We start from the raw sequence: 27,158 nt of genomic DNA, 5'->3' as shown, positions 1-27,158 counted from the left end.
ACCTGCTCTGTAACATCTGGAGCTTCAGCTGGGACACCTCAGATGGCGGGGTCGGAATAAGTGGTTGGCTGACACTTTCTCTACATAGTCTCTCCACCTGGCTGGCTCGGGCTTCCTCAGCGCATGGTGGCTTCATGGCAGTGGGACTTTCTACACTCATCTCATTTACATCTCAGGACTCCCATGGAGAGGGTTTCAAGAAACAGGGGTGGGAGCTGCTAATCTTTTAAGGCCTGGGCCTGGAAACTGCAGTGTCACTTCTGCCATCTTCTCTCGGTCAAGCAGTCACAGGGCCCAGACTCAAGGGGAGGGGACATCCCTCTTAGTAACAAAGAATTTGTGGCCATTTTGAACCTACCATAACTCTGATTACCAGGACTCTTTCAGTCATAACAGGCAAAAACCCACCTCAGACTGAGTAAAGGGAAAGTGGGGAGTTGTATTATTGGCTCACGTGACTGAAGAGCCCAGGGATTCATCCGGCTTCCGGCACGAGGTTTAGGTAGTCTTGGGAGTCTCGGCCCTGACCCAGGCTCCAGGGCTGCTGTCTGCCCAGATGCTGCCCAGAGCCTGCAGGGCCTCCAGGACTCCTATGCACCCTGCTGTCACCCCCGCTGGCTGGGCCCTCCCCAGCAGGCAGTGGCCTCTCAGGGAAGGCAACATTTGGGGAGAGGTTTGGATTATGTGAAGGAGTCAAGTGGGTCTCTAGGCAAAGGCAACAGCAAGTACAAATGTCTTAGGGTGGACGTGTGCCAGATACGTTTCAGAAACAGCAAGGACGCCAGTTGGGCTGGAGTTGGGCAAGCGAATGTGATGAGATTGTGAAAATTAACACAGAAACTTCATTTAAAATGGGGGGAGGAGGCCAGAAGGGGGAGCTCTCATATCCTACCCTCAGCATCAACTGCAGACCCAACAGGAAGAGGCTCTTGGCTACCCCAGCAGGAGGGAGATTTTCTCCTTGCCTGCCAACAGCCCAGCCAATGAGAGACGGTCACAGCTCAGCCAATGAAAAGCCACTACACTTCCAACTCCCAGCTTCCTCCAACGGACTCTTTGTTCATAACAGCCCCTCTCAACTCCTCCTTCCTCTCCTTTGTTCTCTGAACTTGCCTGTGGTTTGCCACAGTTTGCATGTCCTGAATTGCAATTCTTTGCTGTTCCTGAATAAACCCATTTCTGCTGTTAAAATAACCGTTTTACTTGTAAGGTCAACAAGATCAAAGAGGCGATGAGGGACCAGATGGTGTGGGTTCCTCTGAGTGAGGCAGGAGCCATGGGAGGGTGTGAGCAGAGCAGGGCTGGGGTATGACTGACATTCCTACAACATCCCTCTGGCTGCTGTGTTCTGAATGGACAGTGGGGAAGCTGGGGGACCTCCAGCGAGAAAGCTAGTAATAATCCGGGGGAGACAACGGCAGCTTGCACCAGGTGGTAGCTGTGTTGACGCTGGGAAGTGGCCAGATTTGGGAATAACAGACTGAAGGTAGCTGTGCCAGAAGGAGAGGGGAGGATGTTCCCATGACCTTGGCTTCCACCTCACTAACTTCTGGGGGCTTATCGCTCTGGCCACCTCCCTGCTCACTCCGGCCTCGTTTTACCCTCTCCAGTCTCTGCTGCCGACAAAGTGTAAGAGCAACTTTCAAAATGCAAATTTAACCCATCTACCAAGGCAATTCAAGGCCATTTTTTTTCATCTTAATGTGATTTCCATGTGGTTCAAAAAATGTATAACTAGCTCATTGATCCCATGATTTTGTCAGTAATATAAATTTACCATTTAGAAACAATTGATTTATAAAGGCATGAATTGATTTAGAGAACAAGATTCATGGAAATAGCACAAGAGGTGACAAGATGTTGCAGACAATCCTGAAGATAGAATACCAACCAATAGGACACGACTGGGCTTTGGGGGGCCCTGGCACCCCTGGGCTCTCCCTTCATCCCAGCCACATGGAGCCTCTGCCTTTCTCAGGACACACGGAGCCCTCGTACCCTCTGGCCTTTGCATATGCTGTTCCCTCTGTCTAGATTGCATATGTTGCCTCTCAGATTTTATTGCAAGATTGTTGTTTTCAAGATAGACTTTTTCACATTTAAATATTTAACCCATCTGGAATTCATTTGGATATATAAGAGAGGTCCAATTTTATTTTCTTCCAGATGGATATTCACTTGTGCCAGCACCATTTATTTCACAATCTACCCTTTTCCCACTGAATTGAAATACTACCTTTGTCATATGTTACATTCTTATATATACTGGAATCTATTTTTGGATTCTCTATTCTTTCCCATTGTCTATTCCTCTGCCAATGCCATATTGATTTGATTACAGTGGCTTTATAGTATATTCTTATTTCCGGTAAGGCAAAAACCCCACGTGATTCTTTTTCCAATTTTCCTTGGTTATTCTCGGGCATTTATTCTGCCTCACAATCTTTGAGGTCATTTTATCCAGTCTTTAAAAACAAATCCCTCTGTTGGTATTCTAATTTGAATTATATTAAATTTATAGAGAAAATATGGGAGAACTGACATTTTTATGGTATTAAGTTTTTCATCCAAGAACATGGCATGGCTTGTTCTTTTCCAGATCTCATTTCTCAATCTTTCAGAAGATTTAATCCCATTTATGTTTCTATACTTTTACTTCCTATGCTTCATTTCCATAAACAATATACAGTGCTGTTTCATGTTTAAAATTCTGTCAGTTCTTTCTTTGACTGGAACATTATGTGCCTTATATCTATCCATGCGATGTAACCGTGCATGGCATTCCACCCAAAGAATGTCCCACTATTCGTTTACCCAATACCCTTGAGATGGGTCATTAGCTGGCATCCAAAGTTTCTTTTTTAATTTTTTTTCTTTTATAAATAGTGCCCCATGAATATCCTTGCCTACATCTCTTTTGCTCATGTGTGAGGGTGTCTCACATGCCTAGAAGACAAATTGCCAGGTCATGTGGCATTTCTATCTTCAATTTGACAAGATACAACCAAATTACTCTGCAAAGAGGCTTGTACCAATTTATGTTCCAGCCAATAAGGCAGGAGAATTCCTGTTTCCCTATGTTCTAGCCAGCGACGGGAATTTTCTCCCCGACTTTTCTTCTTGGCAAATTTCTGTTCTTCTCCATCTTTATTTTTCGATGAAAAAATTTTTTTGTTTTGCTTTTTAATCTTTATTTACTGTATAAGATATATATGAATATATACGTGTGTATATGTGTGTAGATATCTATCTCTATCTCAAGCTCTATCATCTATCTATGTAATTTTAACAGTAATCAAAGCTTACACAGTGAAGTCTTTCTTAGATCCCTATTCCCAGCCACCCAAACCTAGCCCCTTTTGTAGGTGCCAACCCTTTTTTCTTTTGTTTTCCATCCAGAGAAATTCTATAAATATGTAAGCAACCATGTATCCATCTTCTCTCTCTCTTTTGTTTGGTAAGATTTTATTTTTCCTTTTTCTCCCCAAAGCCCCCCGGTACGTAGTTGTATATTTTTAGTTGTGGGTCCTTCTAGTTGTGGCATGTGGGACGCCGCCTCTGCATGGCCCGACGAGCGGTGCCATGTCCGCGCCCAGAATCCGAACTGGTGAAAACCCTGGGCCGCCGCAGCGGAGTGTGCGAACTTAACCACTCGGCCACGGGGTGGCCCCTGACTTCTCCTCTTATCTCCATTTTTAATCAAATGGTAGCATGTCACACTTACTCCTCTGCACCTTTCGTTTTCCACTAACTCTATCCTGGGGTCATTCGATATCTGTACATAAAGAGCTGCCTTTTACTTTCTTCTCTCTTTCTTGGCTTTTCTTTCTTTTTGGTGTGTGTGTTTATGCGACAGCAGCACCACATCCGCCGTCTGGCTGTATGACAATACTTTCAACAGTCCCTTCGCGATGAGCATCTTTTGTTTCCAGTTGTTTGCCAAATGTACAAAGCTGCAGTGAATTCCCTTATAAATTTCACAAGTGGAAGAGCACACCAATCAGATAAAGTCCTATAAATGGAATTCTTGGCTCAAAGCAGAAACGTGTTTGTAAATTCGATAGAGTCACATTGCCCACTCCAACCCGAGAGCGCATCAGTCGACAGTCCTACCAGCCTGTCCCCCAGTGACATACATGTTCCTTTAGGAACACAGTATAGAGTCAAATGTTTAGATATTTGCTAATACTGATAGGTATCAAGTGGTATCTCAAGGTGTTTTTAAATTTATTTATTTTTAAACAGTTTTATTGTGGTATAATTGACATATCATAAAGTTTATTTGTTTTAAGTGGACATTTCAGTGAGTTTTAGTAAATTTATGGAGTTACAATCATCACCACAATCTAATTTTAGGACATGCCTCTCATCCCAAATATCCCAATGCGCTGCAAAATTTCACTTCTCTGAGTGAGACTGAGCATGTTTTCTTCAAGAGCTCTTTCTATTTCCTTTTCTATGAATTTTCTGTTCACACCCTTTGCCCATTTTTTTCTATTGTATTTTTTCTTATTGATATGCATGCACTCTTTATATATTATGCTCCCAGACTAGGGTAAGTGCCTCTCCTCCAACAAACACCCTGTTCTTCCAAACAGGCTGAATGAACAGAATCTTGTGATATGCCCGTGTTTCCACCACCCCGCGAGGTGCTTGCACACAGCGACCGTATCTGGTTTCATTCTGTGTCCCCGACCTCTCAGCGTAGAGCCTGGCCCAGAGCAGGTGTCTGCAAATAAGCTTGGATTCAATATTTGTGAACATATATTCTTTTCCCCTCAGAGTTCCTATCCCAATTTGTGAGGCTGTATTAATCTGTGCGGTGAGTCGCGTCTGATTAGCAGCATAGCCGTTTTATTCAATACTGTGTGCCCATGGTCCCAAACAGGGTGGCCTAGCACATTATGTAAAAGTGCTGATTTGATCCATTAGTTAACTAGTTAATTACAAAGTGGTTTACGGTATCCGGAGGGAGAAAGATTTTGGAAAGGCTACAGCAAAGGATACAGAGAAGGAAGGCCTACAGAACACAGCCACAGCACCCAACACTGCTATGAGGGACACACGCCAACCCGGGGGCTTGAAGTGGGTGCACATGCCTGTCTACAGGGGCTGGCAAGACAGAACTCCAGCCTTCACTACCATGCGGGAAAGTAGGCCCAGGGTAGCCAATCTCCCAATTTTTCAAGAGAACCTGGAAACGGGGCTCTTTATGTGGAACCCCCCCTTCACAACGTTGGCAACAATTAGTCATCACACGGGCCCCTGGGATTTAGGCTGCCACTTTTCAAAGCCTGGGTTACAAAACTCTTTTGAAATAAATGTTCATGAGACATTCTCACAACCTCCCTGGAGGGAGGTTATCAGAGGCAGACCTGAGGCTCAGAGTAGGCAGGTGACTTGCTTAAGGCCGCCCAGCCGGGAGGGCTATGTGTGGGTGTGTTGAGGGAGAGTCCTGACCTCAGAGCCTGAGCTACCCCATACCTCCTCTTTCAGGAGGGAATTGGGCATTTCTGAGGACACAGGGAACTAATTATTGGAGCCCCTGAGCACGGCCCTCTAAGTTTGTTCCAAGCCCACCTGGGCGGGTGAGGCTTGGCCTGGTGCCTGATTAGCCCCTCCCAGGGCAGAGCCAGGGCAGGCCAAGCTCCTCCCCGGAAGCCCAGTTGGGCTGTGGCCTTCTCTAGGTTCTCCACACCTTGCTGTCCCTGCCCACACACAGCAATTAATCATTGCTGCCTCCTGACAGCTTTGGTATAATTATCTCGTATTATGAATGAAGTCTCGCCTGGTGGCCCAGGCCTCCCCAGAGAGGCCATGGCTCCCCGAGAACACAAGGTGAGAACTGTTATCTGCCCTCACAGGCACGGCAGGTGCATGCTGTGGAGGGGCCTTCACGGCGCTCTCTCCCTCAATCCCAGGCCCCTCTGGACTTGCCGGTTGGGGCAGATTGGTGAAGCCAGGCACCCCAGGGCCAGGGTAAGCAACACAGGCAGGAAGAGGACTGGAACAGCAATAAAGAGAAATGATAATGATGAAGGCACACGGCCTCACTCACTTGCTCTTCTGGCCTCCTCTTGTTCTCATCCACTCATTCCCAAAGTTTTGACTGATGCCAACCAACTGTCAGACATGGTTCTAGCCGCTGGGCTGCTGTCTGGAACTGGACAGACCCCTCCCCCAGGGAACCTAGCATTCTGGGGAGGAGAGCTGGCAACAAGCAAATAGAGACAAGATGAGTTTACATTGTGCTAAGTACTATAAAAGAAGTCTATAGCATGGACTGAGAAACGCTGGCAGAGGAGAGACTTTGCTCTCTGAGGAATGACATCTGAGCAGAGGTGAAACACACACTGGGCAGCGGGAACAGCAGACACAGGCCTTGGGATGGGAACGTGCTGGCCTGTTCAAAGAACAGAAAGAAAGCCACTGTGGCTGGAGCAAGAAAGGGGGAACCGGGTCTGACTGGTCAACAAGGGATGTTACATAGGTGCCAAAGGAGTTTAGCTTTTATTCTAAATTTAGTGGACACATTTCTAAGAAGTGATTTCTTGGTGCCCACTTAGCTGCCTGGCCTTTGACAGTTTGCCTGTGTCTGTAATTTCCTGCCCATTCATCCGTCCTTTCAACAAACACCTACGAGCATCTACTGTGTGCCAACCTGGCCCTGAGGACACAGCAGTGACAAAACAAAGCCATGCTTCGAGAGAGCCCACCTCCTGGAGGAAGCGCCCCTGCCCCACCTCTTCTGCTTGGGCCGCTCAGGTTCAGGCTGCCGGCTCTCAGAGACCCACTCGGGATGCCCGCGGCCGCCAGGTGGCGCTCTGCGCCTGCGCATGGGCAGCGGCTCGGGGGTCTCGGGCCGAGACCCGACCCAGGCAGGGGAGGGAGGGGCGGCCGGGCGGGGGGCGGGGCCCGCGCCGTAGGTTGTGTGACTTTGGGTTTGACCTGCCTGGAGATGAGCTAATCCCGCCGTATAATAGACTTTGGGGAGATAGGGAAAATGGCTGCAGCACTATCTGCGTCGCCATGGGGACCATCGCGCGCGCGCAGGCGGGGCGCAAGCCTGGAAAAATACAGCCTTTGTCGGCGGCGCGTGTCACTCACTGTGCGGGGACCTCAGGCGTTGGGGCTCCGGTCTTTCTTACCCCAGGTCCAGAACCAGGAGGCTCTGGGCCCCTGGCAGGGCGTGCCCCCTGAGGAGGGTTGGGACCCCTGGGTGTTCCCAAACTCTTCCGAAGACCTCTCCCCCTTACACACCCGCACACTCCGTTTTATGTCACAAGCACTCGTGTTACACAGCACATCCCACTCCTTCTACTGTGGCGTCTATCAGACCCGCACACCCCATTCTCTCTCTTCTGTCTCTTTCCCAAGCTGGAGGGGGCCTTGCTCGTGTGTCAGGTCCTGAGCGTCCACATGCGGCCCGGACAGACCCCGACCACTGCCCTTCCCCTTGCCGCTCTTGCAGCGCACCCAGGCACACCCGGGCAAACAGACACACAAGGACACAACCACCCTCACGCGGATCCTTGCTCAACCCAAGGCACACCCTAGGGTGAACACTGACAACGGCACATTCAATCCTGGCATTCCCAGGAATGCATGGATGCACATGCTTACAAGCATGCATGCCCCCAAAACACTAAGTAGATGGGACACCCCCAGGCACACACCAATCAGCAGAGTAACACACCCATGCCTGAATATGCACATATACACCCACCCTAGTGGCGGGGACACCAGCCCCTAAGTGCACTCCTGAACAGCCTCGTCGAGGGCAGATACACTGAGGCACTCACAATACGCTCATCCATCACACTTGTACACACAGACTTGCACACCCACACCTTTGCACACGTGTCTACCCACACTGAGTGACATGCATGCCCACACATTCACGTGCAACACCCCTTCCTCTGTGCACCCTCAAACAGCCTCATCTCAGCCATCTCCAGGCACTCACAGCACACACGCCCAGCACGCGTGTGTTCATGGGCTTGCACGAGTGCACTTCCTTGTAGCACACTTGTGTGACATACCCGCATGTGCACCAACACCTTTGCTTGTTCAGTGACCATCCACGGGCACACTCGCATGTCCATCCAGACACACCGGGCACACCCGGGGGGCTTACACTCGGGTGCCCCCGGGAGGCAGGCGGCTCGGGCACTGGGCGCCCGGTATGCCCCCCGCGGACGGCTATCTGCCTGCCCATCAGCGCGCGGATCTGCGGTGGTAAATGATGCATTCGATGGCGGGCGCATTTGTTGTGCGCGCTCTGAAAGGGCTCCGATAATCTGGAAGGCAGAGATAAGGAACACCATTTATTCCGCGGCACTTTGGAAACAATTCCCAGCCCTGTACAACCCCATTCTCGGGCAGCCTCCGGGAGCCGGGCAGATAACGATTGGCTATTCATTATCTTCGCCGGGAACAAAGATTAGCCGGCCGAGATGAAAAATTACCCCGGACAGCGGCGCAGCCCCACGCGGACCCCCCTGCCCGCCACCGCCCCCCGCGCCTCGGTGCCCCGCCCGGCCCGCAGGCTCTGCGCTTACGCCCTGCCTTCCCCGCGGCCTGGCGCTCGGTCTCCCGCGCTCTCCTTGGCGCTCGGCAGTGCCGAGCCCGTGGCTGTCTCTCTCTCCGTCTGTCCATCCTGCCCAGCCCATCTTTCGTGTCCCCACTTTTGCCTCGTTCTCTCTGGGGCCCTTTCTGCTCTCTCCCTCTTCCCCTCTCCACGGCTCTCTGGGTTCTCTTCTCTCTTCCCATCTCTCTCTTTTTGTCTTGCTTCACTTTCTCTCTCCTCTCTGTATCTGTCTCTTATCTCTCTGTCCCTGTCTCTCTCTGGTTAACACTTTCAATGCTTTTGTTCCCATCTCTCTGACCCTTTCTCTGGCCACTTTTTAATTGTTTGTTTCTGTCCATCCCTGAGTGTCCCCAGCCCACCCCTCCACTCCCCACCAGCGTCTCTGTCTATCACTGTCACTTTTTAAAATCTGTCCTTGGGGCTCTCTATCTCGTCCCCCCTCCCTGCTTGTCTGGATCTTTCTATGACTAGGCCTCTATGTCTCAATCCACTCCCATCCCAGAGAGCCCCACATCTCCAGGCCTCATGTCTCCTGCCCTCTCAAGGCTGTGTTGTTGACCACAGACCAGAGCCAGGGAGGCTCCAGCCAGCTCCAGCCGGCCCAACCCAGCAGGGAGACGGCAGGTGGGGTGGGGGGTGTAAGACCTGGAATCCTCCTCTGAGGAAACAAGACAGAACTAGACAAGGCTGTGAAGACACTCAGGCCCCCCTGGGTTCATGGGGTTTGCTCCTGTGCCCCAGGACTGGCTCGCCCATGCCCTTCCCCAATGAGGCCGGGGGCCTTGGGAGCGGGTGGTCCCCGAGAGCCCACCTCATTAGGGCAGTTATTCAGCATGGCGCTGGCCTTGGCAGATAAGCCTTATCAGCTCATCTCCCCCTCCCACAGACAGACAGAAAGTGCCCTCGCAAATGGCACCCTGGAGCTCCACTGGCTAGCAGACAATCTGGGAAGACGCACATACTGTGTGTCACCTAGGGACACACTCCTCCATAGACCACAGACACAGGGTAACACTGGGTAGAGAAACACACATAGTTCAAAGATATATTCATACTCACAGATGCTCACATCCCAGATACACAGGCACAAACACCCTCCCAACACACATCATAGAGCTATACACAGATACGCAGACATACTTGGATACACTCTCCCTCCTACCATCATCAGTTCAAAGATACAATGATACACACCCATACCTATGCTGTTAAAAACAGACACGCACACACACCTGCCCACACACCCCAATTCATAGGCACAGAATACCCAGACACACACTGCTAACAACCCACACAGGGACACAGACCAATTTATAGACAAACTCTTGGAAGTACCTACTTCCCATCACGTGATTCATGGACACAGTCATCTCCCAGATATGCAGCCACAGGGACACACATCCAGTTCCACAGATACATTCTCCTGCATGCACTCATGGCATCACTCTCTGAAATAGCCACACACAGTACACACACTCTCAGGGACCCCACAAAACTCTCAGGGACCCATAATATACAGATTTGCAATACACAAAGTCTCAAGGACCCACAAGAAGCAATCGGCATACTAATATACTCAGTTTTGCAGACTTTGTGCTCACAAATGCACATAGACACACATGGGCACCCGGGACAGTGCACGCACACCAACACCCTTGCTTATTGCACAGAGCACATACACATGCAACACAGTCGCCACCACCTTCAAAGAAAGACCCACAGACAGCAAGCGCCCACAGAGATAGGGGGCCAAAGACAACCCCCCTCCGGGGTATACGTGAGCACGCACTAGTTTTCCCTGGACCACCGACTTTCCGGTCCTTCTAAGGCAAAGCACCTTTTCTTTGGGCCCAAGATCCAGGCCACTTTCACTCTCCCTGGGCAGCTGGAATGGAACTCAGGGCGGCCCCATTGCTGGGTTGAATTTCATGGAAAGGACGTTGGAAGTTCAGGGACTAGACTCTCCCAGCTCACAAACCTAGGTGCTTTCTTGAGGTGAAGACCCACACCCCAACTCCTCCCCCACCCAGCCTTCCAAAGACAAGCCCTCTGTTCCCCCTCTGGCCGCCTCCAGTGCAAGGGTTCTTTAAGGATGCGTCAGGGAGATTCCTCAAACTCCACTCCTAAAATGCTCCGGAGTTGGGGAATTGAGGGGGAGTATAGGTGGGGAAGACAGAGGGGATATGTCTACACTTAGAAAGTCAGCCTGGAAATGACAGAGTTGTGTGTGTGCCAGAGTGTCAAGCTATATTTGAGCGTCTGCACGTGTGCTTATCGGTGTGACCCAGATCTCCTGTATGATGATGTCCACGCAGCCACAGCTGTGGGTGCTAACGCGTGTGCACAGAGGTGTGCGTGTCCGTGTGAGCACTACTGGAAGTGGGTTAGAGAAGGAGGAGCAGACATCTGTGTACGTGCGTGTGCGCCCATGGCTCTTCAGAGTCCCCGAGGAGTCTTGGAAGAGAAACGTCCCCAGCTTTCTGAGAGAGCATCCCCGAGAGCAGGGGTGCGCATATGTGCGCCTGGTTCGGAGTGTGTGCGCCCTGAGTGCCTGCCGGCCCTCGGCCCGCCGCCTGGTTGCAGGACCAGGGAGACGGGGCACAGAGCCCCGGGCATCCTCCTGCCCCCCTGTGGCGCTCCCGCCCCCTCAAAGTGCTGTCGAAATAAAAAGCAGCGGCCGCTGCGGCCGCGGGGGAGAGAGAGGCAGCGGGCGTTGAGGAGGTAGTGAGGCCAGTGCCACCAAGTCTCTATCTCTTGGCTGCCGTCGTCCCCACCCCAACCGGCCCCCATCCACCACCAGGCGAACAAAAAGCGGCCTGCCGCGCACCATGCGGCCGCTCGGCGCACCGCCCGGGCCCTGCTGCTAGCTCGCCCCGGGGTCCTGGGGGCCCGCCTGGCCACCCGCCGCACTGTGAGCCCCGCTCGGCTCTGGCCGCGTCCGCCCGGGGGCGCCGCCCGCCGCACCTCGCTCGGTAAGTTCCCCCCTCTCTGCCCGGCCAGGGCCCTTCCAGCTCCTAGGCTCGGCCCAGCCGGCACTCTAATCGCACGGTCTGCTGGCCCCGTGGCCCCTGACATGTGGCCTTCGGGGCTCGCCCCGGCCCTCCCAGCGTCTAGAACCCCAGGTCCTAGGGGCCTAAGTCTGAGAAAGTATTTGGGGCGCTGGGGACAGCAGGCCGGCCTCGGGCCTCCCGCCGCCCCATTTCTCGGACGAAGCCATAGGCCGCGAGCCCGGGTTATTCAGAGAGCCTCGCACAGCGCCCCCCCTCCCGGCCCGGGAGCGGGGGTCTTTGTCTCGGCCGCCCCCCACCTCCAGGCCGCGGCGGCGGATGTACCCGAGCGGGGCCGCCGAGTGGCGGCTGCACCTGCCGGCTGGTCCCGTGCGCCGGCTTTGCGCGGCTTAACCCGGCTCGCTCCTGCGTGCGCCCTGGCGCGCCAAGCCCCGCGGCCCTTTATCCTGTGTGGCTGGGGTGCGTGTGGGGGAGAGCGTCGGGTCTGGAAGTCTCCCCCCTGCCCCAAGCTGGAGCTGGAATCGGTTTAGTGGGATTTCAATAAGAATGGGGCCGCCGCGGACTCGGGGATCTGCCGCCGGGAGGCGTAGACGGCGGTCTCGGTCTGTCCGGACGCGGGGCATTTAGAATCTTTCGGCGGCGGCCAGGCTTGAACTCTAGATTGCCCCAACTACGAGGGGGAAGTTCCGGCGTTCAGGGCCCCCGGGTGTGGCGGCCGCCCCTTTCCCGGAAAACATGGAAGGAAATTCGTTGTTTTGGAAAAAGCCGCGTCTCCCGGGATCAGAACATCTGGCGGTGAGGTCCGAGTCTACGCAGGCACCTGGCACTGGGATTCGTTTATGAGTAGGCAAGATTTGAGAAGCAGGTAGGGCCAGTGCAGCCCAGGCGTCTGGAGAGGGTTTCCCCGCCGAGTTGACAAATTGCAAACAAATTGCATCTAACGAAACGGATTTACCAGTTGTCATGCCGCCGGGCCGCTGGGCGCTCTGAGTAAACCGTGGTTGTTCGTGGAGGAGGGAGAAACGCGGCCGATTGTCTGCAGGTCTCAGCAGGGCCCCTGGGGGCTAGAACCTGGTCAGGAGATACAGGATCTCCGAGGCGCCTCGGTCCAGGGCGCTGAGGCATCTAGGCCGTTGGGCCCCTGTCTTTACAATTCAAAAAGGCCCAGAAGACTAATGAGGTGGGAAAGCCAGCGCGGAGGCCAGAGGAGAGGGAGCCTTTAGATCCGGAGGGCTGACAGTGAACCCCAGAGAGCAGGAGAGGCTGTTGGAGCCCTGGTGCCCACATTGGGGAACCGCTCTGGGGGGATGGTGGCGCCGCGGCAGTTCTGAGGCCTCGCCCTAGAAGAGACTTCTGAACCCCTCCGGCTAAAGCAGCCCCCACTTCCTCCTCAATACCCCTCAAGGCGCATTGCCAATACGAGGCTAGGAGCCCCCTGGGTTGCCAATTAAGGCAACCCCTAAACAAACAGATTTCTTTGACACCCGCCCCCCCCCCAACCCCAGCCGGCCAATTAGATGCCCATAGGAAAAGGCGAGAAGAATTAGGTTACAAAGAAAGAGCAAACTTACGGTCCCAGAGGGGTGGCCTCCAATGAGCAAAGGTCAAACAAAGGGCGCTGCAGGAGGGTTAGTGGGACGAGGGAGCTGGGCAGTGAGACCCCGGCCAGGCGGGTGAGGCCCTCTAGAACTGGGCATCGGATCCCGGCACCCCCAGCTCCTGGGCGCAAGCACCCCGGCAGCACCGACCCAGGCTCGGCTGGAGAATCTTGGGTCACTTGAAAAATGCCATTTAGGAAATTCAGTTTTGCCGCTGCCCTTCCCCAGTCCTTTGTGAAATCTCGTTCCCATGTAAGGAAAGTGACCACTTCTTAGTGCGATCAAAAGGCAGCAACCCACATTTGCAACAACCCTTGGGAACGAATAAAAAAATGAAAAAGGGAACTCATCCCTCCGGAGATGTTCTGGAGACCCCAACGTCTGAGGCCGTAAGCTGAAATAAATCTGCTCTCCTCAGGCCCAAGAACGGCCCCCCAATAGCCCCAGCCGATCCTGGGGGCTGCCCTCACCCTCCCTGGACGTGTGTTTGGACGGAAGTGATAGGAGGATCTGTGCTTCCTAGTGGGCAAGCCGCCTGGCTACCGTCCGTCGGTCTGTCTGGCATACACGAACACTCACGAGGGGAGGGGGCTTTATGGGCCAGCTGGGCGCCCTGCTGCCTGGCGCCCCGCTTTTCTCTCCCAGGAGGCTCTTGCTGCGGGAGAGCGCAGCAGTCCCGGGTCCAACGCAGGAGCTCCGATCAAAGTGGAGGCCTCGGCCAGGCCGGCTGCCTGCCTGCCTTTTCGAGGAAGGCAACCCCAGGGCCTCGAGAGACCTGGCAGGGCTCCCCTTTCCCTTTTTTTCTCTAGGCCCGGATTTCGGGAAGGGAGGCTGGTGCGAGTCTCCCGAGGTCCCTGCTCAAGCGTTGCTTAACCGCCCTGCTAAGCTCCTCTGCGCGGCGATTTTCTGAGCCGCCGAGCGGGGTAATTGAATCCGTTCTGCGTCGGGCCGGCCGGCGGCGCAGGGCTGCCGTTCGGGCAGGGGCCCCGGCCGGGCTGGTCACCTCCGCGTCTGCGGCGGCCAGGACGCTGCCACAGCGGGGCTGCAGGCTGCCTTGGAGAAGCTTGAAGCGAGCTCGCAGTGACGAAACTGCAGACCCACCCAGGACGAGGGATAATTTGGACCGCGTCTTTGGGGGAAAAAGGCGAATTACCTGCTTTCTCAAGGGCTCGAAGCGGCTACCTCCCCGCGAGTCGTGGCGCCGATCTCGGCCCCACGGGAAGCTTCCGCTTGGCTCCGGCGGCTTCCCGCGCTGGGTCACGGAGTTGGAGTCCAGCGAGGCAGCCTTGCCGGACGCGGGGGATTGTTCCCGCGGCCGCGGTGTCTTTGAGAAGCTGCCGGTTGGCTCCGGGGACCCAAACAGACTCGAGGCTTCGCGGCGATTGCATTTTACGAGTTGATGAAGAATCGTAAGCTAAAGGAAGGGAGGAGAGACAGACAGACGGAGAAACACCGGGTCCGGGCCAGACGGCGCGCGTTGCGGGGAGCGCGAACCGGGAGGCACGGAGGCCTCTCACCTGCCCGGCCCTCGCGCTCTCACTGCCGGCCCCGCGCTCTTTACCCGGCGGACGCCGGCCTCCTCTCCCGCTGAGCGGAGTTCCGAGAGGCCCAGGCCCCGCGCGCCCCAGAGAGGAGCGGAGCAGGAGGCGCAGCGGGCGGCCAGGGCAGGCGGGTCCCCAAGGGCCCGCGTCGTGCCGGTTCCCAGCCGGATGGGGCTCTGCGTCCCCGGCCCCGCACCTTTACCTGCGCCAGGGCCTCGGACAGGCGAACGGACAGCCAGACGAAGAGGTAGGAGGAGGCCCCTGGCCGGGGCCCGCGCCCCCTTGGCGCTGCCCAGAGCTGGCCTGGGAGAGGGTGACGGGGGCGCGCCCGCGGAGCTGGGCCTGGCCTGGCGCCCCCCAAGCCGAGGGGACCGAGGGCTTTCCTCCCTCCTCGGATTATTAAAAAGTTCATTTCCTGGCGAATCGGGTGACGTCAGGGGCCCGGCGTCGCGGTGGCGGGGCCGCCGGGCCGGAGAAGCCGCCTCCAGTTACCCAATTACCGACTGTCAATCCCGCCGCCCCTCCCCCCACTCTCCCGGGGGTGGCCCGGACCCCTGCCTTCCCTCCTGCCCCGGACCCACCTGGGATTCCTCTGGGTTTCTACCCCGAGAGACGTGGACCCAGCGAGGGGAGAGGGGCTGGAGAACGTCGACTACTCCCCGTTACCCCGCACCTGTCTCAGTCCCCCCAAATTTCTTTGTTCCCGACCCCCCTCCTCGGCCATAGACTCCCTTCGAGCCTCGGTCTCCTCCGTCTGTACAATGGGAGAGAGCAAGGGGATTCGTGCTCCGGGCCCGCCCGACCCACAGAGCTGGATCTCCGGATTGGAGGTGTGTGGAGCGCAGTTCCAGGTGACTGAGGGGACAGAGTTCTCTGACCACCGCCCCCCTTTCCACAGGGGCGGCCTTAGGGACCCCCGGGAGGAAAAAAATGCCTCCTCCTGCCCGGAGGCGTCTCCTACGAGCCGGCGCCGGCGCCAGTCCGGGTCTCCACGGCCTCGCCCCAGGCAGTTCGACCCGTTGGTCTGCGAAGGCCACGCCCGGGAAGGGGACGCCCCCTCCCCCTCTCTGGAGCCGCCAGCCAGGCCACCTCCACCCGGTCAAGCTCAGTCCTAAGCGGCCTCTTGTCCGAGGCCCAGGTGCCCCCTGAACCCGCGTAGTTCCTGCCCCTCACCGCTCCTGCTGTCCCGCAGCTGGCCTCCCAACCCCCCGCCCAGCCAGCGCCCGAGTTGGGGGAGGGAACGGTCTGGGTAGTAGCCGCACTCGGCTGGCAACGTTCAGTGGTAAAGGAGGTGGGGTTCGAGAGAATGGAAGAGCCAGGGTCCCAGGGAGAGGACACCCAGACCCCCAGAGGGTGCGCGGCCGGGGCTCCGGAGGAGGAGGCCCCAGTTGGAGGTTAGTTACTGGGAGGAGGCCCCAGAGGTTATGGGGATCCGGGAGTGTCCGCAAGAGGGGGCGCAGCAGTCAGCCCGCGGGGTGAGGGTCCGGGGCGCGTTGGCAGCAGGGGCCGCCGAGAGGGCACTGGGAGGGGGCCCGCCGGCGGAGGGGGGCCGGCCGGCGGGTCAGTCCCGGAGTCCAGCGGCCCGGGAGTTGCGGGCGCAACCAATGGGGGGCGGAGGCTGGGCGGCGCGCGGCGCTGATTGGCTGGCGCGGGCTTCTTAGGCGTGCGCGGCCCCCGCTTCATGTCTGTGCAGGAGTCGCGAGCTGGCGCCAGGGCGGCCGGAGGATGCAGAGGGGCCGGAGCCCGGCGGGCCTGAGGCCGAGACGCGCGCTGTCCCCTGCTCCTACCCCGTGAGCCCCGCCAGCCGCCTGACGTGCCGTCCCTGAGCCCGCCACCCCCGGGGCTCCCGTCGGTGCTGCCCCCATTCTGAGGCCGCTCCCCGCCTCTCCGCAGCGCTGCGTGTGTAAGTTTGGGGTGCGAGAGCTGGCGGGGGCCTGGGGCGTGCCAGGCTCTGAGAGGTCTCTGCGGGGCCCAAGGCTGAGGCCAGGTTGCGGGTGACTGCTTTGGTGTGCCTTGGTGAGAGGTCCGGATTGTGCCGCCTGGGAGTGCGCAGAGGGGACTGGCTCTCAGGCGGTGGGGCTGCGTGTGCCTGTTTGGGGGGGGGGGGGGCCCGAGGTCAGTATGTATATCCGGCGCCAAGTATAGGTTTGTGCGTGTCGCTAGGATCATGTGCTCCAGTGGGTGCCTGGGCGCCTGTCTCCAACTTTTAGTCTGTGTTTATGTTGGTATGTACTAGGAAGGTGGGGGTTCAGTGTGAGTGTCTGACTAAAGTGCGACTCTGTGTGCTTTTGTTGGGGTAATTGGTGTCAGGGCTCCTCTTCGTGTATGACCCTGTGTGCACGACTGTGTGGCTTTGGGACCTGGGTCACCATGTGAATGCGCGTGGCTGAACTCTCTCCTCCGCCTTCCTTTCGTTTTGAGCTTTGAGCTTTCCTCCCACCCGGGACTGGTCCGCGGCTGAGCTCGGCTGGGGCGCAGCGGCTCCCGGGACGCCGCGTGGCGGGGCTTTGGGGGTGTCGGGCCGTGGCTGCGCCCTTCACGCCCCCTTCCGTCGCGCAGGGACACCTCCGCCTCCTCCGCCCAGATCTCGACCCTCCGCGGGCAATGGAGGTGGCGCCGGAGCAGCCGCGCTGGATGGCGCACCCCGCCGTGCTGAATGCGCAGCACCCCGACTCGCACCATCCGGGCCTGGCTCATAACTACATGGAGCCCGCGCAGCTACTGCCTCCCGACGAGGTGGATGTTTTCTTCAACCACCTGGACTCGCAGGGCAACCCCTACTACGCCAACCCGGCCCACGCGCGGGCGCGGGTCTCCTACGGCCCCGCGCACGGTGAGCTCGGGGCCCGCGGGTGACTGGGAGCCCAGGCGCCGCGCGCCAGGCGCGGGAGGGGAGGAGGCCCCCAGCTGCCTGCTTCCCGGATGTGAGATCCGCAGGAATCGGAGCAGCTGAGAAATCGGGGCGGGAAAGGTGGGGGCAGTGGCCTTTGGGAGGCGAGTCTGGGCCCCGTTGGGTTTCGGCCCATTTTGCAGGCCTGTAGGGGTTTCCTCTAGGCCCTGTCCGGTGGGGTTCCTTCTGTGCCACTTGTCCTTCAGCTCCAGACTGGCATTCCTGATTATTGCCGGTGGGGGTGTTATGTTTCTGGTTTTCTTTGGGGAGGGGTCTACTGCTGGTCGTTTTGTGAGTTGTGGTCCTGTGTATCTGTGTACTGGCTCGACCCAGCCCCTGTGCACCCTGACCCCTCTACCTCCTCCTGCAGCCCGCCTGACCGGAGGCCAGATGTGCCGCCCACACTTGTTGCACAGCCCGGGATTGCCCTGGCTGGACGGGGGTAAAGCAGCCCTCTCGGCGGCTGCAGCACACCACCACAACCCCTGGACCGTGAGCCCCTTCTCCAAGACACCGCTGCACCCCTCAGCTGCTGGAGGCCCTGGAGGCCCCCTCTCCGTGTACCCAGGAGCCGGCAGTGGGAGCGGGGGAGGCAGCGGGAGCTCTGTGGCCTCCCTCACTCCCACTGCAGCCCACTCTGGCTCCCATCTCTTTGGCTTCCCACCCACGCCACCCAAGGAAGTGTCTCCTGACCCCAGCACCACGGGGGCTGCCTCCCCAGCCTCCTCTTCTGCAGGGGGGAGTGCGGCCCGGGGAGAGGACAAGGACGGCGTCAAGTACCAAGTGTCACTGACCGAGAGCATGAAGATGGAAAGTGGCAGTCCCCTGCGCCCAGGCCTGGCTGCCATGAGCACCCAGCCTGCCACACACCACCCCATCCCCACCTACCCCTCCTATGTGCCGGCCGCTGCGCACGACTACAGCAGCGGACTCTTCCACCCCGGAGGCTTCCTGGGTGGCCCAGCCTCCAGCTTCACCCCTAAGCAGCGCAGCAAGGCACGCTCCTGCTCAGGTAAAGGCAGGTGCTGGGACCCAGTGGAGCTGGGGAAGCTTGTGCTTTTGGGGAGTGGGAGGCAGGCTGTGATGTGGGAGAGGGGCAGTGGCAGTCTCCCAAATCTGGGGATGGGTGATGTCCCGTTCTCAAAGGCCCCAACAGATGTTTGAGACCCCGGAATGAGGAAGAGGGGAGCATAAAACTTTTGCCCTTTTCTTAAGGGTTCCTGGTGGCCCCAAAAGTTCATTTCGCTTCCCCACTCCTCACCCTCCCCTCCAAGGTTGGTCACTGCCAGACCAGAGCCCAGAATGGGAACTCCCCCTTCCCCTCCCTGAAGCTTAAGTGCGAATTTGAGCAGCCTCATGATTTAGTGTGTGAGAGAATGCAATATGCAGGTGAGAGCCACAAGGCTGTGTGTACGTGCGTGTACGTGTGTTTGTGAGTTTGTGTGCGTGCTGTGGGTGCACTCCACAGGCTCCAAACCTTTAAGGAATCTGGTTCTCCAACTCAATCCGTCCAATCTTGGGATTTCGATGGCTCCTGATCTCCTTGGGGGATTTCCCCCAAAGCAAAATTCCCAGGACCTGTTCGCTCCCTGCCCCCAGGCATACCCTCCCCTCCCCGAAGGCTGGAATGAGCCTGGGTGCCTCTGCCTCTCTGCCGCAGGAGCGTGGCTGGGCCAAACTGGGTTTGTCCAGGAATCTGGCCACAGGGCAGAAACGGGCTCATGTGGGGCTCCTGCTGTCAGCTCCTCCTTCCCAACCTGGTTGAACTGGGGAAGAGGGAGATTTTAAAAACTTTCACTCCTAAATCCAGGAATTAGCTTTTCTTGCCCATATATTGACAATTTAGTTTAAACTAAGTGGGGAGATTTTTCCTGGATAGCTCAACGCTAAGGCAGGTACCCTGCTTGACTGCTGCCCACCCCCCCCACTGTGCCTACCTCGGTCCACCTCGGTCCCAGCTCGGGCCCTGTTCTTCGTGTCCGGCTAGCTTGCCTTTAATTAGTCCTTTCTCCCACGTTTATTTTACATTTTATTTGAATTTCAGATGGTCTTTTAACAACAATAACAACAACAACAAAAACAAAAACACAACGGCAAAGCCGAGGTCACTTAGTCTACTTAGCTTAAAAACGAAAGGACTTATTATTTATTTTATTTTAAAGAAAGACAAGTTCGGTCCAAGTGCAGGACTGAATTCTAGGGCCTCAGCGGGCGGGAGGAAGCTGAGGAAAAATAAGGAAATTACTCTGGACTGAGGACAGAAAGACAGGGTAGGGGCCGAGGGCACAGATCCTGGTGCGGAGATTCAGGAGGTGGCAGACGCAGTGGGGGAGAAAGAAGAGACACAAAATGGGGGGGATTAGACAGGGGGCTGGAGTCCTCCCGGGCGGCCAGGTCGAGCCGGCGGCTCCTGCCACCGCTCTGCCGCCGGCGAAGTTTGCTGTCAATACCCTTTCCTTGTCTCCTGGAGAATCCCTGCGGCCTTGCCCCACCGCTCCCTCCTGCCCCGTTTCCTTTCCTTCACGGGGATTTTAAAGAGAGAGATTTGGCCTTAAACTGTTCTCTGGACCCCCCTCCTGTGGGGGAGACCCCCTGGGTCCCTCTTCCTGCCCGGACTGGAACTAAAGTCACCCCCTGAGGCTGCCCGGCGGAGGTAGACCGCTGCTGATCAGCACCCGCCTGGCACTGGTTAGCCCCTCGCCTGCCCCTGGCTCCCCACCGTGACCTTGCCGATGTCTCTCCCTGTCCCCATTCAGAAGGCCGAGAGTGTGTCAACTGTGGGGCCACAGCCACTCCTCTCTGGCGGCGAGACGGCACTGGCCACTACCTGTGCAACGCCTGCGGGCTCTACCACAAGATGAACGGGCAGAACCGGCCGCTGATCAAGCCCAAGCGGAGACTGGTAGGCAGCGGGGCTGGGTGGGCCGGGCCCGCGGGCGGCCGGCCGGGAGGGTGCTGCCCAGTGGTCGCCGATTAGCAGGGCCAGCGAACCTGGGCAGGAGCAGACAGTTAGTTAAAAAAGTAATAGTAACAACAAAACTCTTCAAATGCAGATGCTTCGCCACTTGAAATCCTCTTATATCCTTAAAATCAGTTGGATGTCAGTTGGGGTCACCCTTCTTTCAGGTCAGATTTTCCTCTCTGCAACCTGCCAGGTGCCCTCGCCCCACCTCGCTCAGGGGTCCCCACAGTTGAGTGTCCAAGGGCCCAACCCCAGTCCCTGGCCTCCGTTAAGCTCTCTTTAAAAATAGGGCCATGAAGTAATTTTCCTTGTAGCTCCGGGCAGTTCTCTCTCTTCCCAACACACAATCCCCTCTTGCTTATTTAAATAAAACACACACTCACACCAACCACCAAAAAAACCTGCCCTTTATTATTTTTCCATGGAGTCACCTATACTGTGTATTTTCATTTGAGTGATTTAAAAAAAATGCCCTTTCGGATCTCCTGCCGGAGTTTCCTATCCGGACATCTGCAGGCTGAAGATAAGGAAACTCCGTGTATCTGTTTCCGGCCTCCGCGAGTTTTTAGAGTCACTCCTCGGCTCAGTCCTGCCTCTCGCTGGGCTGTTTTGAAATTTCTAATACCCTCCACTTTGCAAATAATGCGTAAAATGCTAAGAATAATAAATATATTTTTTCAGGGCGAAGTGATTTATGAGGCTTAAATCGCTCTCTGCTTCGGGGGCCCCCTTTTTTTTTTCCTGGAGCGAGGGCCGGGTGAGGGCCCGGGTGGGGGTAGGGGTAGAGGATACGGTGTTGGCCCCTGAGTCAGAATTCCAGCTTTGGGCTGCTTACTCACCCTCACCCTTCCCTGCCCCCGTGGCTGCAGTCCGGCAGGCCCTCTGCGACCAGGCTCGAGCCTGGGGCCATTCCAGCTTCTGCCGGCCTTGGCCCCCCACCCCCACCCCTGCAGCCTGTGGTTCTCTGGGAAGTGCTGGGGAACTGGTTCTGTTCCTGTGGGGCTGGCGCTGGAGGGCCCAGGAGAAGGGGTCTGCTTTCCTGGGTCAACACTCACTCCCCTTCTCCTCTTAGGGGGCTTCAGCCCCCTTCTCCCGAAACCAGACACTCATTCCAGATCGCCTCCGCCCTGTGTCCCCCTAGGGGCTGGGGGCAGTTCGAATCCTTGAGGTTTGGGGTACGGGGTACTAGGCGGATAGACCAGCATTGATGGGAATGTTCGAGATCTACACAGCCCACTGTGGCCGCCTCTAGCCCATGTTGTGACTATTGATCCCTTGAAATGTGGTTAGTGCAATTGTTGAAGGGACTGAATTTCTAATTTTATTAAATTGTGGTTCAATTTAATTTAAATAGCCACCTGTGGCTAGCGGCTACCGACCAGCACAGCGCAGCTCTAGCCTCCCTGAGTGTCCCACACCCCCATCCTGGGCAGCTGCCGGGTCTCCCTGTTCTGGCCTCAGGGAGGCTGACACGCCCAGGATTATGGATTTTGAGGGGAGTCATGTGAGAATGCAGCTCCACACCCAGGGGATTCAGGGGGCCAAGCCAGACTTCTAAACCAAAGAGCCCTTCTGGGGCCTCAGTTTCCCCATCTCTAGACTGAGGTTATGTGGTGGTTGGGGGAGGTGGCTCATTTTTCCTTCCAGCTCTTGCAGCCCCTTGAGCCCGAGATCAGGCTTGAGAGTTCATTATTCTAAAGTTCTGCGATTCTTTAGGTCTCAAATTCTAAAGTTCCATGGCTCCACGATGCTTTGATTCCCCTGTGAGATTTATGCTCCTGGGTTAAATTGGTGGGGGCCTGGGCTGGGGGAGGGGAGGTCGAGGTGGGGCGTGGGAGCCCAGCCTGCTGACGCCGCCCCTCCCCTCCCAGTCGGCTGCCAGGAGAGCGGGCACCTGTTGTGCAAATTGTCAGACGACAACCACCACCTTATGGCGCCGAAACGCCAACGGGGACCCAGTCTGCAACGCCTGTGGCCTCTACTACAAGCTGCACAATGTGAGTCGCCCCGCCCGGCCCGCCCCACCCCTCCCCGGGGACGCTGCTCTTTGTGCTGCCAGGGAGAGGCCCCAGCCACAATCTCGAGCTTGGCTTGGCTTGGGAAGCTGCTGGCTTCCCATTGAGGGGCAAGCTGGCTGAAGTCTGTCCCCCACAGCACGGCCCAGCAGGTCTAGAGAAGTGGTCTCTGTTTAAAACAAAAGTCTGGGCTGGGGGTGGGTTTTGGTTTTGTCGATGGAGGGCAGGGCTGGGATTTCATGGGTGGTGGGCGTGTGGAAGTGGGGTCCCCAGCCCAGACCTGCCTTTGCCCCACACTGAAGTTGGGGGTAGGCATGTTGCCCTGGGAAGGGAGCTCAGCCCCCTGATGGCTTTGTGGTTGCCCCCAGGTGAACAGGCCACTCACCATGAAGAAGGAGGGGATCCAGACTCGGAACCGGAAGATGTCCAACAAGTCCAAGAAGAACAAGAAGGGGGCTGAGTGCTTCGAGGAGCTCTCCAAGTGTATGCAGGAGAAGTCCTCCCCCTTCAGCGCAGCTGCCCTGGCCGGACATATGGCGCCCGTGGGCCACCTCCCGCCCTTCAGCCATTCGGGACACATCTTGCCCACCCCAACACCCATCCACCCCTCCTCCAGCCTCTCCTTTGGCCACCCCCACCCATCCAGCATGGTGACCGCCATGGGCTAGGGACAGCCCCACACGAATGGACAGACAGATGCCAAGGAGGGTGGCCGGCAGTGCGAGACTGGGAGCTCCCAGGACAGGTGGACCAAACCCTTAGCCACCTGCCCTTTCCTGAAGACTGATGCCACTCCTGCCCGCCCAGCCAGAGCCCCACGCTGCCTTGCCTGTGGACACTCCACTCCGCCGTCAGCAGTCACTGTGAAGACTCTTGCCCGGGCCAGGAGGTGGCCCCGGCCCGGCTGCTGCCCAGGTGGGGTTTCTGTCACGAACAATTGTTTGGAGAGCAGAAAGGACAACCTTGTGAAGAGAAAAGGAGGGGGCAGGGGACAAAAACGAAGGAACTTGTTTTTAGAAGGAAAAGGGAGTAGGCAAAAATAATTTATTTTGCTCTTGTTTCTAACAAGGACTGGGAGAATTGGAGGTCTGAGCTGCCCGAGTTCTCCGGGTCTTCCTCGGCGCCAGGTGCCACTTGGCCCACCTGCCAGCCGGGTCTGGAGGGCTCTCAGCCTGCACCTTCTCCTCCGGCTTCACTCTCTGCAAGGCTGAACCCCAGGCTGGCCTGAGCCAATCCAGAGGGTGCGGGCCCTGGCGGCCGGGTCTGGAGGGCAGACACAATCACAGGCGGTCCTGCGCGGATTCCCAGGCCAGGGCTGGGTCACAGGAAGGAAACAACATTTACTTGAGAGGGGAAATGTCTCCCAGCTCGCTCCCCTGGCTCTGAGGCCAAAGCTGGTGTGACCTGCGGCCCATTAACGGCCCGAGCCACAGCTTGCCTCCTCTGCCAGGTGGACCCCTGTACATACATCCTTTTTCTGCTAAGCCCTCAACCCCCTCCCCTCCCACTCTGAGATGAAAGGAAAAGAATTAAAAAAAAAAAAACAAAAAACCTGCCTAAGCTTAACTCGCTGATGAGTTAGTTTTATTTTTTAAACTCTTTGGGTCCAGTCAATTGTACGTTGCCACGAAGCCCTTACTATGGAAAGGAATAAAACCTACAAACCAAGGCTGTAGCTTTGCATTTATTTTTGGAAAGTTCTTGGATCCCACAGCCCTTGAATAGGGAGCTGGGAACCAGGGGAGAGGCCTTTGCTGCTCTTGGCTTTCGGGGCTGGTCTGGCAGGTGGCGAAGGCAGGAGTTGGGGGTCGGTCAGCAACAGGACTGAGGGAGAGGCCACGACCCTGCTGGGGTCCCGGGAGATGCCTGGGTTCTGCTCTGCTTTCCTGTGGCTGTCTGGATCCTTCCCAAGGTACAGCTGTACATATCTGTGTCGGAGCTTAGATTCTGTATGCGGTGGGGGGTGCGAGGGCTGGCCCAGGAAGAGGATTGTGCTGATGTAGTCGGCCAAGTGCAATATGGGCAGGCCATCACTGCGGGGGCACCACAGGCGGAAGTAACTTATTTTGTACTAGTATCCGCATAAGAAAAAGAATCGGCAGTATTTTCTGTTTTTATGTTTTATTTGGCTTGTTTTATTTTGGATTAGTGAACTAAGTTATTGTTAATTATGTACAACATTTATATATTGTCTGTAAAAATTGTATGCTATCCTCCTATTCCTTTAAAGTGAATACTGTTAAGAATAATAAAATACTTTTTGTGAATGCCTCTGGCCTGACCTGTGGGCTCCCGGGGCTGCCAAGTCCCAGGTGCAGAGATCAGCAGTCAGACCGAACTGCTCTTACCGCCTGGTGATTTGGAGGGAAGGCTCCTGGAATCAGGGGTGGGGTCCTGTCTTGCTGGGTCTGAGAGCCTGACACCCCTCCTCTGAATTGTTTCCATCTCAATTTTCTCGTTATCACCACCTGGGGGTCTTGTTGGCTGGGTGGATACTGGAGAGGCTCAGGGAGGCCATGGTTTCTGCAGCCTTTGGTCCACATGCTGAGCCTTTTCCTGAGGGCTCCACTGGGGGTCTTGCAGAACCCAACAAGGACTGACACTCCCCCCTATCAACTTGTTTCTGAGCTATCTGTTCACCAACGTTCTGTTCATTGACAAATCTGATCACCAATGTCTTTGATCACGGATATCATTGAATGTGGGCATCTTTAACAATGTTGGTCATTGGAGATAGACAGCTTGACTGATATTCCATGATCAATGACATGTCTGATCACCAGAGCCTGTGACTATGGACATCTGATTCCTAACAATTGATCACCAATATTTCATCAATGCCTCTGATCAATGATGTGCTGTCTGATCACTGACAGCAGCAAAATGTCATCACTAATGTCTCCAGTAACTGTCCTTGCTCACCAATAACATGTCTGATCATGAATATCTCTTATCACCAATGGTCCTCATCAGCATCTCTATTCACCAATATTTCTCTATTCAATGTGTCTAGCTGCCAGCATCTCTGATGACCACTGTCTCTTTCCCCAAGATTTCTACTCACCATGTCTGTGATCACCAGTGCCTCTTATCACCCATGGTCCTGATTACCAATGTGTTGATCACCACTGCACCTTGTCACTGGTGTCCTAGGTCATCAAGAACTATGATCACCAATGTGATTGATCAATATTTTTCTAATCAATGATAGATCTGATCACTCATATGTGATGTACAACATCTCCAGTCACACTATTTCTTATCACCAGTGTCTCCTTAACAATGTCCTTTGTCACTTGTGTGACATCTCTAATATCTCTAACCAACAGTGTGCCTGATGACTAATGTCCCCGATCATGGGATTCTTACCATCAAATTTTCTAACCATCAGTGTGGTCACCAGTGACTCTGGTTACTAATATCTGCTTGACTCTGATCACTAGGCTCTCTAGTGTCCAAACCAGTAATTCCTGAATCTTCTTCTCTTCCGAGTCCCTGATGACCAATGTCGCTATACCCCTGATCACCCATACCACTGATCACCAACCTCCCCGGTCATTGGTATCACCAGTCACCCGTGTCTCTGATTACCAAATTCCCTAGCCATGGATGCTTTTGATCCCCAGTAGGTCATGCATCAAGATCTCTGGATGTCTCCAGTCAATGAATCTGATTAGCAATACCTCTTCTACCCTTGGTCATCAAGGACACGAGCACCAAATGCTTTCATCACTAATGCTCCCGTTGCCCACATCCTCAATCCCCCATGCCCCTGACCAATGATTAATGATACATCCAATCAACGATCATTCTGATCACGAGATCTCTGAGCACTGCCTCCCAATCCTCCATGTGTGAACTCTACTTTCTCTGATCAGGTGTTTGAATGATGTCATGTCCCAATGACTCCACTGTCTCTAATTACAAGTCACTCTAGTCATATGTTACTGATCAATGACTCCTCTTGACTCTAATCATCATCATCTTTGGTCACCAGGGTCCCTGATGTCTGGTATTTCTGAGTGCCAAGCTCTTTGTTCCTTGGAAGACCTGATGTCCACTGGTCCAGGAGGCTTTCCTTTCATTCTTCCCATCCCAGAACAGACAGGAACCAACTCAGGTGTGCTGTGGGTACTTCCCCGCCCACCTGAATGCATAGTGGCCCTGCCCTCTCAGTCCTCCTCGGCAGCTCCCCTTTCACCCCTTCCTCAGCTCCCAGCATCATGGCCTCCCCTCCTGACACCTGTGGCCACAGCAAGGGCAGAGATGGTCTGGCTCTCCCGTGCCAGCTCATGATTGCAGGATTGTGTGTCTAGGTGATCCTGCACTCAAGTATGTACGTGTGTGTGCCTGTGGAACACCTTGTCTACACCACGCACTGCTCTAGGTGTGGGGCTATACCAGCGACTAAGACCAACAAGAATTTCTGCCCCAGAGTAGCTTACATTCTAGGCAGAAGGCACAATGACAACTCTACCTGGCCTCTGGCAAACCGTCCTACTTGCCTGGCCCCAAATCCAGAGCCCAGAACCAGAACCTGGAGTCCAGAGCTTT

At 55.8% G+C, this 27,158-nt stretch overlaps 2 protein-coding genes across 13 annotated transcripts; one reads left to right on the top strand and one right to left on the bottom strand.

The window, feature by feature from the left end:
* Nucleotides 1-4,216: 4,216 nt before the first annotated feature.
* LOC102149826 (uncharacterized) lies at nucleotides 4,217-15,275 on the bottom strand. Its single transcript, XM_070237156.1, has 5 exons — nucleotides 14,940-15,275; nucleotides 14,350-14,610; nucleotides 8,043-8,300; nucleotides 6,059-6,210; nucleotides 4,217-4,729 (listed from the first exon to the last, which is right to left on the bottom strand). The coding sequence occupies exons 1-4, from the start codon at nucleotides 15,147-15,149 to the stop codon at nucleotides 6,190-6,192; spliced, it is 750 nt and encodes a 249-aa protein (XP_070093257.1). The 5' UTR covers nucleotides 15,150-15,275; the 3' UTR covers nucleotides 4,217-4,729; nucleotides 6,059-6,189.
* On the top strand, nucleotides 10,908-24,871 carry GATA2 (GATA binding protein 2). Of its 12 annotated transcripts, none has more exons than XM_070237153.1 (8): nucleotides 11,281-11,562; nucleotides 15,464-15,567; nucleotides 16,431-16,640; nucleotides 17,297-17,570; nucleotides 17,998-18,639; nucleotides 20,384-20,529; nucleotides 22,461-22,586; nucleotides 22,973-24,871. In XM_070237153.1, the coding sequence occupies exons 4-8, from the start codon at nucleotides 17,342-17,344 to the stop codon at nucleotides 23,270-23,272; spliced, it is 1,443 nt and encodes a 480-aa protein (XP_070093254.1). In that variant the 5' UTR covers nucleotides 11,281-11,562; nucleotides 15,464-15,567; nucleotides 16,431-16,640; nucleotides 17,297-17,341; the 3' UTR covers nucleotides 23,273-24,871. The 12 variants fall into 12 exon arrangements, with proteins under 12 accessions (XP_070093256.1, XP_070093254.1, XP_070093253.1 ...); XM_070237152.1 differs by having other exon boundaries at nucleotides 15,464-15,588; XM_014731374.3 differs by lacking the exon at nucleotides 11,281-11,562 and adding an exon at nucleotides 14,606-14,984.
* The last annotated feature ends 2,287 nt before the right edge of the window (nucleotides 24,872-27,158 follow it).

Source organism: Equus caballus, chromosome 16 (assembly GCF_041296265.1).
Source record: "Equus caballus isolate H_3958 breed thoroughbred chromosome 16, TB-T2T, whole genome shotgun sequence".
Taxonomy (NCBI): Eukaryota; Metazoa; Chordata; class Mammalia; order Perissodactyla; family Equidae; genus Equus; species Equus caballus.
The sequence above is the reverse complement of the archived record's forward strand: the minus strand, read 5'-3'. Positions and strand labels throughout refer to the sequence as shown.

Coding starts and splice junctions, on each gene's coding strand:
- LOC102149826 (XM_070237156.1), bottom strand. CDS start 15,149: ATGAACTTTTTAATAATCCGAGGAGGGAGGAAAGCCCTCGGTCCCCTC. Junction 8,301..14,349: donor TCGAGCCCTTGAGAAAGCAG/GTAATTCGCCTT, acceptor TCTGCCTTCCAG/ATTATCGGAGCCCTTTCAGA. Junction 6,211..8,042: donor AGGTGTTGGTGCACATGCGG/GTATGTCACACA, acceptor GCTTGTTGCCAG/CTCTCCTCCCCAGAATGCTA.
- GATA2 (XM_070237145.1), top strand. CDS start 14,906: ATGGGGCTCTGCGTCCCCGGCCCCGCACCTTTACCTGCGCCAGGGCCT. Junction 14,985..15,463: donor ACGGACAGCCAGACGAAGAG/GTAGGAGGAGGC, acceptor CCTCGGCCATAG/ACTCCCTTCGAGCCTCGGTC. Junction 20,530..22,460: donor TCAAGCCCAAGCGGAGACTG/GTAGGCAGCGGG, acceptor CTCCCCTCCCAG/TCGGCTGCCAGGAGAGCGGG.